At 42.5% G+C, this 17,477-nt stretch overlaps 1 protein-coding gene across 6 annotated transcripts in view; it reads right to left on the bottom strand.

The window, feature by feature from the left end:
* The window catches only part of PBXIP1 (PBX homeobox interacting protein 1), a 495,209-nt gene extending 493,270 nt beyond the window's left edge, over positions 1-1,939 (bottom strand). Inside the window, exon 1 of one of the 6 annotated variants that reach the window (XM_044080087.1) lies at positions 1,654-1,939. In XM_044080087.1, coding sequence (XP_043936022.1) covers positions 1,654-1,673 — 20 coding nt within the window. In that variant the 5' untranslated portion in view covers positions 1,674-1,939. Of the gene's footprint in view, positions 1-1,021; positions 1,310-1,653 lie in introns of those variants that run through there. The other 5 variants (XM_044080088.1, XM_044080091.1, XM_044080092.1 and 2 more) reach the window with 5 other exon arrangements.
* Positions 1,940-17,477: the final 15,538 nt, after the last annotated feature.

The raw sequence follows: 17,477 nt of genomic DNA, 5'->3' as shown, positions 1-17,477 counted from the left end.
ATACTTTCCCTAAATTACTAGAAGAACATGTGCCATGTTTCTTCTCCAGACACAACAGCCTAAATGAAGCACAAAAGACTCCACAATTCTGAGACTACAGTATAAATAACTCACATTTACTCATCTATTCTTGCTTATACACAGTAATGAAACTTCTTTCTTTGCCATTAGTAACTGAAGCTAGAATAAACAGCAGCCTTTTTCACAGTAATAAAGTCAAGGATATACAATTATGTCCTGCAACACGTGAACTCAGAAACATAATTTGCTTAGCAAAACCTCACAGCACAGACTTTGCAAAGTGCTCGACAACAGTCAGTTAGGCAAAGGCCAACTAGCCGGTCGCCTAGGGCGCCGGTGTAGCAGGGGCACTTTTCCAGTATTTATTTGGTGTAGGTAGACCAGGATGGGGGCACCAGGTAATGCATTGGGGGGCACCATGGAGCTGTTTTGCCTAGGGCACCAGTTGACCTAGGGCCGCTCCTGCAGTCAAGGAGTTGCCAGACACAACTTGCTATTACACAGAACATTTTTGAAGCATCTCTCAGAAACAGTATGACCTACTCATAGTAGAAAATACATCAAACATCCTAAATAATGCCTACTACATCGATTTGTGTATCACTTGCTTATAGATGGGATTGTAGCTGGTAACAGCTAAAAAGTATGTATTTGTTTATTAAAAGGTGCCCATGAGCAATGTCTGGACTAAAAGACATATATGATTTTTTTAATGAGATGGGGTAGGGAAACTATACATGACCGTGGATACAAAATAAAACCTTCCAGCATAGTACTGTACAGAGAGGAGCACAACTGAGGGCAAATAAATAGATAAGGTGTATTATGCACGAAACCGGATGCACCCAGTACATGCGCCTCTCACTCTTCTCGGGGACCCTTGATACCCCGCCATTGGTATACAATTCTAAATGTTTAGATCATACACTGTGTGACTATGTAACACAAATAATTAGCCACCCTCTTAGCTCCAGCCCCACGCACTTGTTCGATCCCTTACCTAGACTTCCGATTGTGACAGTACAACTCTAAACCAACTGCAAACAGCAAATCAGTCTTGCGTCACTGAATTCTTTTTCACAACTTCTCACATACTTCTGAGTTTCTAAGTGTTGTCGTATGGTTCTTCTGTTCTGTGTTCCTTCCTGGATATATCAACGTCGCTCTTCCTTCGCTAGTATCGCTACTTCTAAACTAAGATCATCTATGAAACTTCGAACAAACACGAACTGCTGACCACGTGACTGGCGTGTCTTCCAACCCAGGAGCGTTACTTCTGGGTGCTTCTGCCGTTGAAAAGAATGGGCAGTCCCATCCCTGAAATGCGTGTGGCCGGGTTGCATGAGAGACAAGGGCAGTTGGTACTTTTAACATGTATAGATAGTATTTATAACAGCTGTTCATCTCATCCAGTTGTCCGTCACGGGAGAGGGGCGCGGTGCAAAATAGTAGTTCTAAAAGATGTAATTTTACCAAAGGAATAGGTGTAAAACTGATGCAATTTTAAAACGATACAGGATGGAACAGGAGTCATGATATGATAAAGACTAAAGCCAATAACAAATAATGAATGAAAATCATACTACATAAAACAGGTGCACTGGTCTATAAAAATACATACGCCATACTTACCGGTAGACAGAGTGTGACATGACAAGAATTTATTTTCAGTAACGTGGAATGATTCATTTTAAACAAACAAATCCACCTTAACTTCGTAAGCGTACATCATGAGGAACGTTCCTCATTTTGGGTCTTAAAAAGTCCATGTTCCTGAAAGTTCCACATTGAAAGGTTCTGTCATGCATTCAATGTTAGAAAAAACTGATATCTGTGATAAATAGTACTGAATCATATTCATTGTTGAAAATGACTTTTATACATATAAAGTAACGCACATTAACCATCCAGTGACCTTCACAGTTGAAGCTGTTAACAGGTGCTCCACATTTTACCCATTTGTTCCACATTATGACAGGCAGTGTTCCTCATTTTGGAGGTGGATGGTTGAGAGCTATGAATCCACTGCAGTGCCTTGGATTTACTGATGCTGTTTATACAATTAGAATTGCTTAGGGATACGTGAAATACTGAATCAAATAATTCCAGACAGCTTGTATTAAGAACTGCATAAAATCTACTGATATTTATAGACTTATTTTTGTAAGAAAATAATGTTCTTTTGCGGCAAAGGCATAGTTTAGGGTGGTATTCATAATGCCAAGCTTCACACGTGTAAGGCCAGTATGCAGCTAGGGTCGCTATGCCGGTATATACATAAGTAAACTGCATATTGTTGGGTTGTTTTGATAGTTCTCAAGCCTGTAAAGGAATGCCTCCTGCAGTTTGACATTTCTGAATCAGTGTAAACGGATCTGAAAAGAATGTAAATATGTATAAAAGAGGCTCAATATTGTACACATGCTGTGCTTATCTGTAAATTTACTAGTGCTTTCATATATTTTCAGCAGTCCGTACTGAGTAGAGATGCACTCGTGTCTGAAGCCGGTTAGCAGCTTACCTAATGTGCATGTTATTACTTCAGTTCACTTCGAATGTGTCCTTATATGGACACACCCCCATACCTCTCAACCTGGAATGGAAACATCAAAAATCTGGACAGAGGCCCATGAAAAATAGGTGCAAATCTGTTCGCCAATTAACAAAATATTTGCATACATAATTATTTAACCCCGCCCACTCTAATGGAATTGTGGGATACCAACTTTCAAACGGAAATACAAGGACAGACAACCAAAATATGGCCCCAAAATCACACTCTGTTCTGGGTTTTATATGTGGAAAGGGGACAGCTAGGACACTGAGGAAATGAGAGCTGCACATACAAGAAAAAAGAAAAAGAATGAATTATGATGGATGGCCATGCTGGAGGAGGAGGTAGGAGAGGATAGGTAATTTTAATATATTTTTAAATTGGGATAGATTCCATACCTCTCAGTTGAACAGAATTCGCAGGATGTCCAGATTTTTACTTCATATTTTTGGTCTGTTCCTCATAAAATTTGTGATTTTCTGGACTTTTGTGCCAAATCAGTAAGGAATGAATTCACTAAATAATGAAATAATTTGAGTTTCAGACCTTATATCCTTCAGAAAATGGATGGTAACACAGGGCCTTTTATTCTAGCAACTTTCGAAATTTATAATAACATTATTTAAAAATTCTCCCTATTTTTGAGGCTTTGTTCTCCCCATTATTTTTAGCTTTGTCCAGATTTTTTGTGCCAAGAGGTTGAGAGCTTTCCCCTTTTTTCTAAAGCTGTATTATGACTATACACATACATACATACATATATATATCTATATCTATCTATCCATCTATACACATATATATATATATATATATATATGTATATATATATATATATATATATATATATATATATATATATATATATATATATATATAGATGTGTATATATATATATATATATGTATATATATATATATATATACATATATATATATATATATACACATATATATATATATATATATATATACATATATATATATATATATATATATATATATATATATGGGTCTACTTCACTTCACTGAAAGCTTCCTTCACTGAAAACTCATTTGACTGATTCATTGAAAGGTATATGCCCATCTGATGTTGTAAATCTTTGTTCATTAATTACTATTAGGACGTCGGTTCAGTCCTCAGAACCGATACTGCCGTTTCCAGGCTTGCACCAGCCAAAAACTCTCAGCTAAGACCTACCCATAACGCCCCTCTCCTAGTTACTCCAGATCTCGTTTGCTGCTTTCCTAGTCAGATGTGCTAGCCATCTCTCTCAAAGCTAAGTAGAAAATTTTTATTTTTAAGACATTTCTCTTCAAAATTGTTTATTTCTTAGTCAAGTTAGCCTTTTCTCACTGTCGCCTATTATCTAATTCTATTCCTTGCCCTTTACCTTGGTAATATAATTTCTACCACTATTGGTACTGTCCCTCTTTCCTGCCTTTGACAGACCCTTCCTTACCACTTGTGGTATATTTTAAATACCATCATTGGTATTCTCTCCCTTTTTCTCTCCCTTTTGTTTTTTTCTACAGGATAGCCTTGTTGCCTTATTATGTCAGACAAAGCTAAGTCGGGGTTTAAACAGTGTGACAAGTGTGGACGTAAGTTGTCTAACTCAGATACACATGCTTGTTGTGTCTACTGTTTGGGCGTGGATCATATTAAAGTTGACTGTGACATTTGTGCTAGTTTTAGTAATTGTACACTAGCAGAACGTAAAACTAAACGTATTTTAAAAGGTTTACTCAAGACACCTTTTTCAGAGGCTCTATCTGGGTCGGAGGTCTCAGACCCTCTAAAGACCAAAAAAAATAAGGAAAAACGGAGTCACTCGGTTCCTGCTTCTCTGTCAGTTAGGGAGCCGAATCGGCTTCGCTGGCGCCCTTAGCGCAGACCTCTTCGGCACCAGGCTCTGTCTTCTTCCTCGGTGCCGTCCATGATATTCATCCCTATTTTGGTTCCAACCTCGGCACCACTGACTTCGGTGCTGTCCTTGGATCTGACATTGGATCCGCTGATTGTACTTGCTTCGGCACCATCCCTGGCCACGGTGCCGACAGTTTCTTCGGCTCCATCAGCTCCAAAACTTGAATACCTGCCAAGGACAAGATACTCTCCAACTTACGACCCTTTTTTGGGGCAGAGGTTTAGCCCCTTTCTAGAAAGACCTGATTCTCCTTCAACAGCCTCCTTTAGATCCACTAGGAGTTTTTCTGAATTAGATCTAGTGCGGGTTGTAGACCAGCTTCTGGCAGCTAGGGGATTGCCCATTCCAGCTAGACCTTCCATCCCTTTTGGCTCGGAATCTTTTACTACATCTTCCCCTGTTTATCCTCTTCCGGCCTCTACCTAGATACCAGAGATCTCAGTACCAATGTTCACTCAGCTCTGACAGCAGTGTTTTCCCGTCGGCAATGACCACCCTTGCTGCATCGGCTCTGCTGGAGCCGATGCTCTCTCGGAGCAGTGCTTAGACCATCTGTACCTTGGTACCTAGCCCAGCGCCTATTTTCTCACTGGCACCGTCTATGTCCATGGCTCCAATGGCTTCCAGTTCTCTCAGAGCTCCCCACCTGGAGGTGGGCTACCCAGGGAAGGGTGTGACCCCAGTTCCAAGCTCCCATCCTCCTTGGGTGGGTCTGCTGTCCAGGTGATGGAGAGGGTCCTTCACTCCGAAGGCTCACAGTCAGCACCAATGACATCAGTATCAGAACCCCCTCCAGCATGCACCTCTATAAACCCTCTATTTCAGGACCCCGGGCACAGGAGTCACAAGATCCCCCTTTGAAGGGAACCCCTTCTACAGAGTCCTGTTCAGAAGATCCCACTGGGGAGCCACCCCAGAAGAAATGGTCAAGAGGAAGCACCTTGATTCCCTGGAGGAATCTAACACCGAAGATACTGATTGTGATGAGGGGGGAGGGTCCACATGGTCTCCCCCAGACAACGTCTCATTCGAAAATATTCTCAAAATCCTCAAACAGCAAGGAGACTGAAAGTCCTCTAACCCTTCTTCTGAGGAATCGGTGTTCTTGCAGGCCTTCTGTGCCTGGCCATCTACTTCTTGGGTGACCCCACCAGCAGATGATCTTGTTAAACTCATTGTGCAGTGCGCCTAGAAGGCCCTGGACAATGTAGAACCTGTCCCCCAGAGGCCAGAAAAACTTTTATCTACACCTGAAGACCAACCTCACTGGTCCAAGCAGTTGACAGTTGATTCTATGGTCGTGGCGGCGGCTACAAAGAGGGAACTAGCAGAAGATAGTTCCACTGTCCATCCTCCAAACAGGGAGTCTTGGACCATGGACTGACTAGGGAAGGGGACCTATGCTTCAGCGACCTATGCCATTCAGTCGCTGAACTATCTAGCACACTTTACTCGCCTCCAAAGAGACCTAATCTCTGAAATGTCTTCTTCTTTGGTGGGGGTACTGCCTGATGAGGTGTGTGATACTGTCTCCTCGCAGCTAGCTACCCTTGAATCCATCTCAAACTCCTCAATGCATTTGATATCTCACACCACCAAGGGGGCAGCTCGAGCTGCCGCATCAGGCATTGTCATGAGACGTAATGCTTGAATGCAGTTTTGTGACTTAGCAAACCCCTTTAAATCTTTCTTCATCAATGGACCTGTCGACGAATCTGCACTGTTTGGACCCAAAGTATGAGACACAGTTGCACATTGTGAGAAAGATGGAAAGACCTTGTCTGCTGTGGGCATACGCTTTTCCAACCCAGAGAGGTCCTACTCCAGGAACCAGAAGGGAGGAAAAATGTGGTTCAAGAAATCCCAAGGATCTTTTCATGACACTCGTGGTGAACAGTCCCCTCGAGGATGAGGGGGCAACTCATATGGAAGACGCCCCTTTCGGGGTAGAGGGGTTCCACATAACCAGGGCACTAGATATTCTTTCTCTGGCAGACCCTACCAGCACTCCTAAGCAGTGGCCCGATTGCTTTCCTCTGGAAGCAGTTGGGGGTCATTTTTCTCTGCATCTACCAGCCTGGCATCTTATTACTGCCAATGTTTGGGTGCAGAGAATAATATCCAGAGGCTACCAAATACCATTCAATTTAACTCCCAGACCCATCAAACAAATCTCTGATGTACCACCCAATCAGAGGGAATTAGCAGCCTTAGAAATAGAAAAGCTGCTAAGAAAAAGAGTCATTCAACCAGTCCCACCAGACCAGATAGGATCTGGGTTTTACTCGAAGTTCTTTTTAGTGCCAAAAAAGACAGGGGACTGCAGACCAATCCTGGATCTCAGCCTACTGAACAAATTTATCAAACCTCAAAAATTCCAAATGCTCACAGTACAATCCATTCTTCCCTTCCTAGGGAGGGACAACTGGATGTGCTCTATAGACCTCCAGGACGCGTACTACCACATAAAGATGGATCACTGCTCCTAGAGGTTTCTCCGCTTCTGACTAGGAGCCAATCACTACCAGCTTAGGGCACTGCCATTTGGTCTTTCAACAGCCCCCCGAGTGTTCACCAAATGTATGGCAGTTGTGGTAGTTCATCTTCGACTACAAGGATTCCAGGTGTTTCCCTATCTAGATGATTGGCTCCTTACCGCTCCAACCAGGAATCCCCTAGTCCGCAGCCTCTCTTACACTCAAGGTCTTGTTCTCCACTTGGGGATTACAGTCAACAAAGACAAATCTCAAATGTCCCCAGCAAAGATACTGGAATTTATTGGAGTGGTCTTCGACACAACATCCTGTCAAGCTTCTCTCCCACCTCACAGGATTTTGAAAATAAGACACCAAATCCAAGACCTTCTTCCTCAGACCTACGTACCAGCATGTCTTGTACTGCAACTCTTAGGCTCCATGGTGGCTGCCATTACATTAGTATCACTGGCGAGACTACATATGAGAATCCCGCAGTGGCTCCTTTCCACACAATGGTCATTGCTAACTCACCCATTCGACCACATAATACGTCTTACAAACCGTTACAAGGAAGAAATGCTATGGTGGATGAAACCACAAATGAATCTTTGGTGTCGACCGTTCTGTCTTCCCCAGCCCACGGCCACAGTGACCATGGATGCTTCCCTAATAGGGTGGGGGGACATTTCCAGGGAAGGACTGTCCAAGGCACCTGGTCCCCACATGGTGGCCAATTTGCACATAAATGTCCTGGAACTGAGGGCAGTTCTCTTAGCATTGCAAGCATTGCATGCATCCCTACCCTCTGGGATCATTGCAATTCAGTCAAACAACATGTTAGTCGTCTGGTATATCAACAGGCAAGGCAAAACCAGGTCTTACCCCCTGTGTCGGGAAGCCATGAGGATTTGGCATTGGGTGATAGCTTCCAACTGCTTTCTTATAGCAATGCACATTCCCGGGAGTTCCAACCTTATTGCGGACAATCTGAGCAGGAACATCCTGATGCCTCATGAGTGGTCCCTCAACCCTGTAACAGCGGATTGGATCTTCCAATGCTGGGGAAAGCCTTGCTGTGACCTGTTTGCTTCCCCCCTAAACTACAAATGCAGAAGCTACTTTGCCCTGATCCCCCCTCAGAGAGAACCACCGAGGGATGCTCTAATGCACAATTGGCCCCCGGGTCTTCTGTATGCCTTTCCCCCATTTCCCTTCATTCCAAAATTTCTCCAGAAAGCTCAGAGGTTGAGAAGCAAAGTGCTCCTCATTGCCCCCTACTGGCCCCGTCAAGTCTGGTTCCCGTTTCTATGGCCTCATCTGATTCACAGCCTATGGATCCTGGATCATTCCCAAGACCTGTTATCTCATCCTCAGGGACTGATTCATCCGAACTTGCACAGTCTCAAGCTCACAGCTTGGTTCCTCCACTTCCAGTGATTGCCAGGCTGCCTGACATCCCATCTCCTATTCATGAAATACTTCTGGCTTCACACACCGCTTCCACCAGGAAAGTTTACTCTAGTAAATGGACTAGGTTCTCTATTTGGGCCAAAGATCAGAACTTAGACCATTTCTCTATGCCTATTCAAAAGATCCTACAATACCTGACTACTCTTTTACATGCAGGAGCCCCAGCATTGATGATCACTGTACATTTAGCAGCTATCACCAATTTTCATAATGGACTTGATAATTCTTCAATTATGTCCCACTGCCCATGCAACACCTTTTTGAAAGGAGTATTACATGTTAAACCTCCAGTCAAGCCTCCCTTAGAACGCTGGGACTTGACTTTGGTACTTCAGTCTCTCACAGGTCCTCCTTTCGAGCCCTTTGATTCATGTGATTTAAAATTTTTCTCATGGAAAACCTTACTTCTAGTAGCATTTACCTCAGCGAGAAGAGTATCTGAGCTGCAGGCCTTGAGTGTCAAGAGACCTTACTTGATCTTCCACACGGATAGGTTGTTCCTTTGTACTGACCCTTCTTTTTTGCCCAAGGTCATTTCTGTTTTTTCCATTAACCAATCTATTGACCTGCCGGGTTTTCCTCCCTCAGCATTCTAATAGAGGGGAGTACCTTTTGCACACCCTTGATGTGCATCAGCAGCTTCGTTGTTGTTTGGACAGAACTAAATCTTTCAGGAAAACAGGTCAATTGTTTGTGGCCATTGCAGGACCCAGACTGGGTAAACCTGTTTCCAGTGACTTTATCCTCCTGGCTTAGAAACGTCATTACCTTTATCTACCAACAGAATAAGCTATCCTTACCTTCCAGAATAAAGGCTCATTCTACCAGATCAATGGTTACTTCTGTAGCATTTCATTCCAGAGCCTCTATGGATGATAGCAGCCGCTTGGGCAAGTCCTCATACCTTTATCTCTCACTACAAATTGGATTTGGCCTCCAGGGGGCGAGCATCTTTTGGTTCTATGGTGCTCAGGAATATCCTTCCTTAGGGCCACCCAGGACTCAAGTAGCTGGGGACTCTGTCCTAATAGTAATTAATGAACAAAGATTTACAACATCAGATAAAGAAGTTATGTCTTACCATAATTTTCCATCTGTGTTGTAGATCTTTGTTCATTCATTACTTCCCGCCCTTCTTCCCCCGTCTGGACTCCTGGTGGACTTTAGGAACTCCCGGTTAGGGTATTTGCTCAGACAGAGCCTTCTACTATTTTTTTCTATTACTATGTCTATTATCTAGGGGTGGGCAAACTCGATCTGGAGTAACTAGGAGAGGGGCATTATGGGTAGGTCTTAACTGAGAGTTTTTGGCTGGCACGAGCTTGGAAACAGCCATATCGGTTCCGAGGACGTAACCGAGGTCCTAATAGTAATGAATGAACAAAGACCTACAACACAGATGGAACGTTATGGTAAGACATAACTTCTTTTTTTCCCCATTGTAGTGTGATCCTGGAGTTAGTATATATAGTAAGAGGGGGATGGGGGGCACAGCCCTCCACATTGGGGGTTGTGGGTTCGCCCCCACATATTTTGGGTATATATTGTCTTCTAAAAAGAGTTATACATTGGAGTTGTAAGTATCCATGTATATGGTTTATAATGTATGAAATAGGTGGGGGGGGGCTACACCCCACCCCAATGTGGGGGCTGTGCCCCCCACACCCCCCTTACTATATATACTAACTCCAGGATTGAACTACAATGGGGAAAAGGGCATATACCTTTCAAACAAATGAATTTCAGTGAAATGAGCTTTCAGTGAAGTAAAGTAGACCTATATATCTATATCTATATATATATATATATCTATATATATATATATATATATATATATATATATATATATATATACATACATAAAATATATATATCTGAAGCGTCAAAGCATTAACACTGACAGGCTACTGCCCACGCTTCAAGGATTAACTTTAGGGCATGCAAAATAAAAAGTAAGTGTTTTTGCAGGCTGGACCCCCCCCCCCCCCACACACACACACACACACACCCTGCTAATTATATACTAACTCTGAGATCACACAATCCCCAAGAAAAGAGCATACTATTGATCTTACACATCCGTTGGCCATCTGTTTTTGTCAACTAAAGCGTGACTACCAAACAGATGTTGTCGAAATTTGAGAGTTTATTTCAAAAGTACCAAATTCATACATATATATATATATATATATATGCATACATATATATGTGTGTGTGTGTGTGTGTGTGTGTGTGTGTATATGAAGCTGGGGAAAGAAGAAGGGATGAATGTGTAAGAAATAGGGTTAGGGAGGAGCTAAGGGTATTGATAGTAACATGTAATGCAGTCAAGCCAAACAGGAACACTATGTTGGGCTGGCAAATATAAGAGAAGACAGATGTACAGATTAGGCTGCCAAACCATGGAGTGCTCACAAGGTTGGAGTCACCACTCCCATAACCTGCTTTATGTACCAGCAAACCCTGCAGTCACTAGCCCCCCCCCCCCCCGATTCTAGGAGGCCCCCAACCACAGAAAGTTATGTTATCCTGATATTTTGTAACATGTCTGTCAAACAAACAAAAGCTAGTACAGAAATCATGTCTCACTAATAAACTAGGTAGGTAATAAAAGCTCCTTTAAAAGTCAAATATATCTCTGGTCATATTAAGTGTTTTCAAGTAACAGGCATCACAATGCCATTAAATATTTTATCACTGACATAGTACCTCTGGCTTAATTAAATCCTTCTGGTGGACCTTCTCTCCACTAAACTGAACAACACAGCCAGCTTTAGGTACCTGCAATACGCGTGGCTGTTGGGGGGCCTTCATCATCCTTGACTGTGCAGATGCCTCACAAAAAGACTGCTGCTGGTTAGGGAAAAATGAAAAAAATATATTAATTTCTGATTACACTCTTTAACCTGAACAGGGCTATGATATGACCCTGTTAGAATAAAGCTGATAATGAACATGGGCAAGGTAAGCACAAGAGATAGCAGCAGCCCAGAATGCCTGATCTCTGTGCATACTTTGGATTTTAAGAGCTGATGTTTCCGATCTTCGGGGATGTTTTTTCTCTTTCAGGGAGTTTTATAAACAATGGCAGAACACCATATACTATAATTCTTAACTTCTTTGCTCAAGAATTCTGGGTAATGCCAAAAATAATAGCAAAATAAAGGCTCAAAATCAGGTACATATTTTAAATATTACTCTAATTCACTTACAAAATGAATGGAATGACACATTTTGCAATAACATGCATTTTTTTGGATAGTAGAAGTATGAAACTCTGATCTCTGGATTTATTGACTGTCTGTAATCCTCAATGATTTACCAGCAAACCAAACTTTTTACAAGGGACAGAGCAAAATTATGAGATAAAATTAGGGATGATTTGTGAAATCAGAGACAGCGACAGGTATGCTTTACTCCTCAATGAGGTAAATAAAAGTGACATCTCTGCTGCTGTTTGATAACTGCTAAACAAGTCACTTATCTGGTGTGGTAATACTAGTATTGCACAATGTATTGCTATTTTCAGAAATAAGTGCAAAACTAGTATTGCTATGGCTTATGCATGCATGTGTGTGTGTGTGTGAGTGTGTGTGTGACTGCAAAACAAAAATCACTGATTTCTATCTATGCATGCATCCAATAATGCCAGGAGATACACACTATTCATTTGGGTATCAGAAAAAATGCAGTAAACAAATAATTATATTTCAAAAGTATGGCATAAAATATATCACAGAACATTCAGACACTTAGATCTTCTAAAAGTCTAGTGGCCGCCACTCCCCAAACTATAAATAGAGTTTGACTTGGACTTAATGGTGGATTCTTCTCTCAACTGCATCCATTTTAATACAAGCCCTGCTCAGATGTGTGTGCACAGAAGGTTGCTGTAGGTTTGTGTAGGGCTGGGGATGATGTGATCATTGCTTCTTTAATTTTCATCACAGTCAAACATTGAAATGTGCACAGGAGGTGATTATAGCTAGTGTTTAGGCTGGGGACAGAACAGTCATTGTTTCATTTACTTTTCTCAAAAAACTGAGAGGTATATAAAGAAGGTTACTATATTGTGTAGAGGCAGGATACTGTCTAGGAACAACAAAGTGGAATACATTATTCTAATTATTATAGGTTCATACTAGACTATCTGCCCTAGGGCATTTATAAGCCTAACCAGAATGTGTTTGGCTTTCGCCACCCATTTTAAATTTATTTTGCTATGCCCTTTTTCGAGGTTAGTATACTGTGCCTCTGTCTAACAGTGACACAGAAGTGATACCCGGGGTAAACCTATGATCTCCCATCCACTCATAAAGATTCCTCTTGAAGAGAGTCAATGAGGGACTCTGCCTAACCTGGACTGGGATTTTATTCCAGAGTGAAGGGAGCTTCTGGGTTATGAATCTGTCCCTCCAGCATGTCCTATTTATTTCAGTGCTGAGGTTCAAGTCTCTCGAGCGTGTAGCTCGATGGGATTTGGATTTTCTGAGGTGCAGCATGTCCATTAATTCCGGGTTGGACATGGCTTTATACGTCAGGCACAGATCGCCTCTGAACAGGCGGTATGCCACTGAGTAGAGCTGGGGTTTCTTTAACCGGGCAGCATATGGCATCTGTTTGAGCCCTTTGATCCTCTTGGTGAGGTACATTTGGGGTCTTTCCAGTTGCTGCAGGTGTCTGGTAAGGTACATCCCAAAAGGGGCATTGTACTCAATTATGGGCCTGATGAGGGATGAGTAAAGAGGCACGATGACCTCCCCTGATCTAGATGTGAATCCCTTCATGATTAGGTGGGCTATATAAAATGTTTTTCTAACCACTTTGGCCACGTGGTTGTCAAATGAGAGATTGCTATCAACTTGGGTCCCTAGGTCCCTAATTACTTCTTCTGTACTTAATGGATTATCACCTATGTGGTAATTTGTGGGCACTTTGTTTTTGCCAAAGGGGATGACTATACACTTTTTGGCATTTAGCTTGAGGCCATGGCTCTGGCACCAGTTGTCTGTTTCTATGAGGCCCTTTTGGAGGATGCTTGTGTCTGCTGGAGAGTCGATTATGGCGCCCAGTTTGCAGTCATCTGCGAACTTGGTCAGCCACAGTCCTTCCGTGTTGGCCTGTACCTCCGAGAAATATATACCGAACAAGAGAGGTCCCAGGACTGAGCCTTGTGGGACACCACTTGTAACTGGTTTGGAGTCTGACATGGCTCCAGCAATTCTAACCATGTGGGTTCTGTCCTTGAGCCAGTTTGCAATCCATCTAGTGACATAGGGGTTTATATTTAAGCTGGTGAGCTTATCTATAATGCCCGAGTGGGGTATTGTATCGAAGGCTTTGCGAGGTCCGGGTAGGCTGTGTGGACCACCTTCCCTCGTCAATGGCCTTGGTGACTGTTTCAAAGAAATCAACCAGGTTTAAGAGGCAGGATCTGCCCTTAACAAAGCCAAACTGGGTAGGATCCAGTGTCTGTAGGTCCCCAATATCTTTATTTATGAGGTCCATGATGATCCTTTCCATAGCTTTGCAGACCAAGCTAGTCAGGGTTAGGAGCGATAGTTTCCAGGATCCGTTGAGGCACCACCTTTATGGAGAGGGACCACTGTTGCTGTACGCCACTCTTTGGGCACATATCCTGTAGTAAGGCTGAGATTGAACAGTAGTTTTATGTTTGGGTTTAGCTCTTCTTGGAGTTCATGTGCCCGGGGCACCGTCTGGTCCCATTGATGCTGTGTTTTTTGCTTTGGAGAGGGCGGCTCTTACCTGAGCATCTGTGATGTTGGGAGGGGCAGCACTCTGCTGGGATAGATATTTGCCCTTTTGTTGGGGAGGGGGGAGAAGTTTGTGCTGAACCTGTCAGCTAGGATGTTGGCAATGCCTGTGGGTTCAGTGTATTTTTTGTCATTTTGGACTAATTCTGAGCATATCTGGGAATTACCACCCAGGTTCCTAACATAACTAAAGAAAGCCTTGTGATTATCCTTAGTGTCCTGTGCAATTTTTCTCTCGAAGCTGGCCTTAGACAATTTTATGAGTGCCCGTAGTTTTTTGCTAATACTGATCAGTGATGCCTTCCCTTTTTGGGATTTTGCTCTATCATTTAGTAGCTTCCTCCTTCTATTGTATAGTTTGTCTATGGCTGGGGTCCACCAGACAGGACATCTGCCTTTGGAGGATTGGGTCTTGGTTTTATTTGGGATCACATGATCCATGCATTCCTGAAGGTGTTCATAGAATGCGTTTATAAAGGATTCTGCGGTCTGGGCCATATTTTCCATGGGCCCGGGGGCTTTGAAGGATTCCACCTCGGTTTTGAGGAGTGTGAAATTTGCTTTAGAGAAGTTTTTCACTGTGGTTTTCTGGGCAGGGGTTGGGGTCGGGATGTGAATATCCAGTGAGATCAGTTTATGGTCTGATCTTACCAGTGAGGGATACACTTCTGGTCTGGAGCACAGAGTCCCCATGTTGGTGATGATCAGGTCAAGTATGTTTTCTCCTCTTGTGGGAGTGGTAACAAGTTGTTCCATAGCATTTGAGTTTATAAATTCTAGGAACCTTTGGGCTAGGGTGTTGGAGCTAGAGTAATGCTCCCAGTCTATGTTTGGGTAGTTGAAGTCGCCCAATATAATGGTGTTTGGAGAGACCTTCATATTTTCCAGTGTTCTCAGAAAGGCCGAGTGGGGTTCCTGGGTTTGGGAGGGTGGTCTGTAGCAGGCTATAAACTGGAAGGCAGTTTTACCCACTGTTAGTTGCACATGGATAGTCTCTGATGCTTCGTGCTTTGCCACCAACCTGGAGGTGTGGGTATCTTTGATGAATATCGATACTCTCCCTCCTTTTGTGGTTCGGTCCAAGTTTTGGGGCCGAAAAGCATGGTATGAGGTATAACCTGGTAGTGCTGGGGTGCTCTCTGGAGCCCTGAACCACACTTTCCTCACAATCAAACATTGGGCATGTATACATGTGGTTGCCTTTGAGAGTTCAGGATGAATAGTGAGGAGACTTGCTATGTATATGTTTGACAACAGTCATGTGAAATACATGACTGTGGCCATTTGGACCTCTGCTTTCCCACTTTCATCCAAATCTAACACCAGAGGGATGCACAGGCAGTGACTGTCTTATTTTTTTTTTTTCGTGAGGGAGGCAGGAAGTTTTGCCAGATAGGATCTCTGTATCCTCACAATAATAGGCTTGTTTATTGTGAGCTATTTTGGCAGTTTTGAACATTAAGCCTTGGGCACAACTTATGTCTTCCTTAAAAAAAAAATAAGACTGAAATTATTTTCTTACTCATGATTTTTGTTTAGACCACCATTGCATAAAAAGGTTGGGAAAATGCACTAAAATGCATCCCAGAGCATTTATAACCCTATGTCTTCTGGGGGACCCAGCTTATTTCAGTTTACTGTGCTGCCTTGGTCAGAAAAGGTGTGTTGAGAGGGTCTATATTAAATCAGCGAACACTTAAAAAAGCAAACGCTGATTTATCAACCCCATGTAAGCGAAAGCTTACAATCCCGAACACTCAGAACAGCGATTTTTTTTTCCAGGGATAAAAATCGCTGTTCCACAAAAATAAAAATAAAAACTTCAAAACATTACATAAAGTGGGGGGCTTCACCCCCACATCCCCCCTACTTAAATATACCAACTCCGAGATTGCACTACAGTGATGAAAACGGCAAAGTAACGGAGGAGGCCAAGCAATTTCTTTCCCAGGGAAAAAAATCGCTTGTATGCCATTTTGCTATTTTGCTCTTTCATGCTTTTAAGTTCGATCAAGACACATTCGAAGGGTTGCATCTTCGATTATATAATAGGAACCATGTTGAAAGGATGCAAGGAAAACTAAAGTTGAACATCAACACTGAATTTCTTAAGTTAATCATAATTTTTGTTCAAGCCATTGTTGGATGAAAAGGTTTTCTAAAAAGAAAAAAAAAAACACATTTCAAAACATATAGCAAGTTATGGCTCCTTGTAAAAGCCGAAGAGTTAAGACAAAATCGGAGAAAAGGAAGAGAAAAGTAATGTGCATGGTGTGGGGAGCTCAAGATGGGGAGAAACAGAGGGGAGCACAAGAGGATATATGCACGTGTGTTTTGGGGGTGAAACAGTAGGCAGTACCTAGGGCACCGGCTCACCTAAGTCAAACCCGGTACATAGAATTTTTGTAATGTATCATTGTTGTAACTAAATTCCAAAACTGTGAATGTTCCTTTTCGAGATGGGTCAACATAGTGTTGTACACAGGCTTGCCATAATGTAAGAGCATTGTAGCAACAGCTCATTCTGTGCATACTACTCCTAAAAGTTTGTAGCATAAACTAAAAGGTTGCTAAGGAAGGGTGTCAGTGACAGGGTGATAGACTAGAAGTGCACAGAAGGCCCCCAAAATACTAACACCAGACCTGACCACTCCCACCTTGTGGACCATTCCCTGGGCAGTCGGGGGTGATCTTTTCTGCACCCGGGTCAACCACAGTCAAGGTGCCCCAGGTTCACTTGGATCTGCAGAAGGAAAAACAGAGAGAGAGAGAAGAAAATAAGTTTTTCAAAGCAAATATCTTTATTTCATACAGGAAACAAGAGCACTGATATTTTTATTCAGTACTTTTAAAGTGTCAGTAATTAAATATGATAACAGTAAGTCTGTATGATAGGGTTCTGTGCTGGGACCTCTCCTGTTTGGTATCTACTTTTCTGAAATAAAAGCAAATACCAAAGGGCGATGTCTGACTAAGTTTGCAGATGACTGCAAGCTAGGAGCAGTCACTGAATCCCCAAATGACTTTGCAATTGTGCAGGAAGATTTGTCCCAAATAAATAAATAGTGCTAAAATCATGGACTGAAACTAAATTGCAAACCATGCATTACTGGAAGTCCTCTATCTCAGGGTACTACCACATTAACAATATATCCCTGGGAGTTGACCCAGTGGTTCAGGACTTGGGAACTTATGTGGACAGTGACCTAACTTTTAACCAACATGTGTCTATTGTTGTAAGAAAGCCTTTCTAT

The sequence above is a fragment of the Protopterus annectens genome, chromosome 8.part0 (assembly GCF_019279795.1).
Source record: "Protopterus annectens isolate FY-2018-M chromosome 8.part0, PAN1.0, whole genome shotgun sequence".
Taxonomy (NCBI): Eukaryota; Metazoa; Chordata; order Ceratodontiformes; family Protopteridae; genus Protopterus; species Protopterus annectens.
This window is presented reverse-complemented; position numbering and strand designations above follow the sequence as displayed.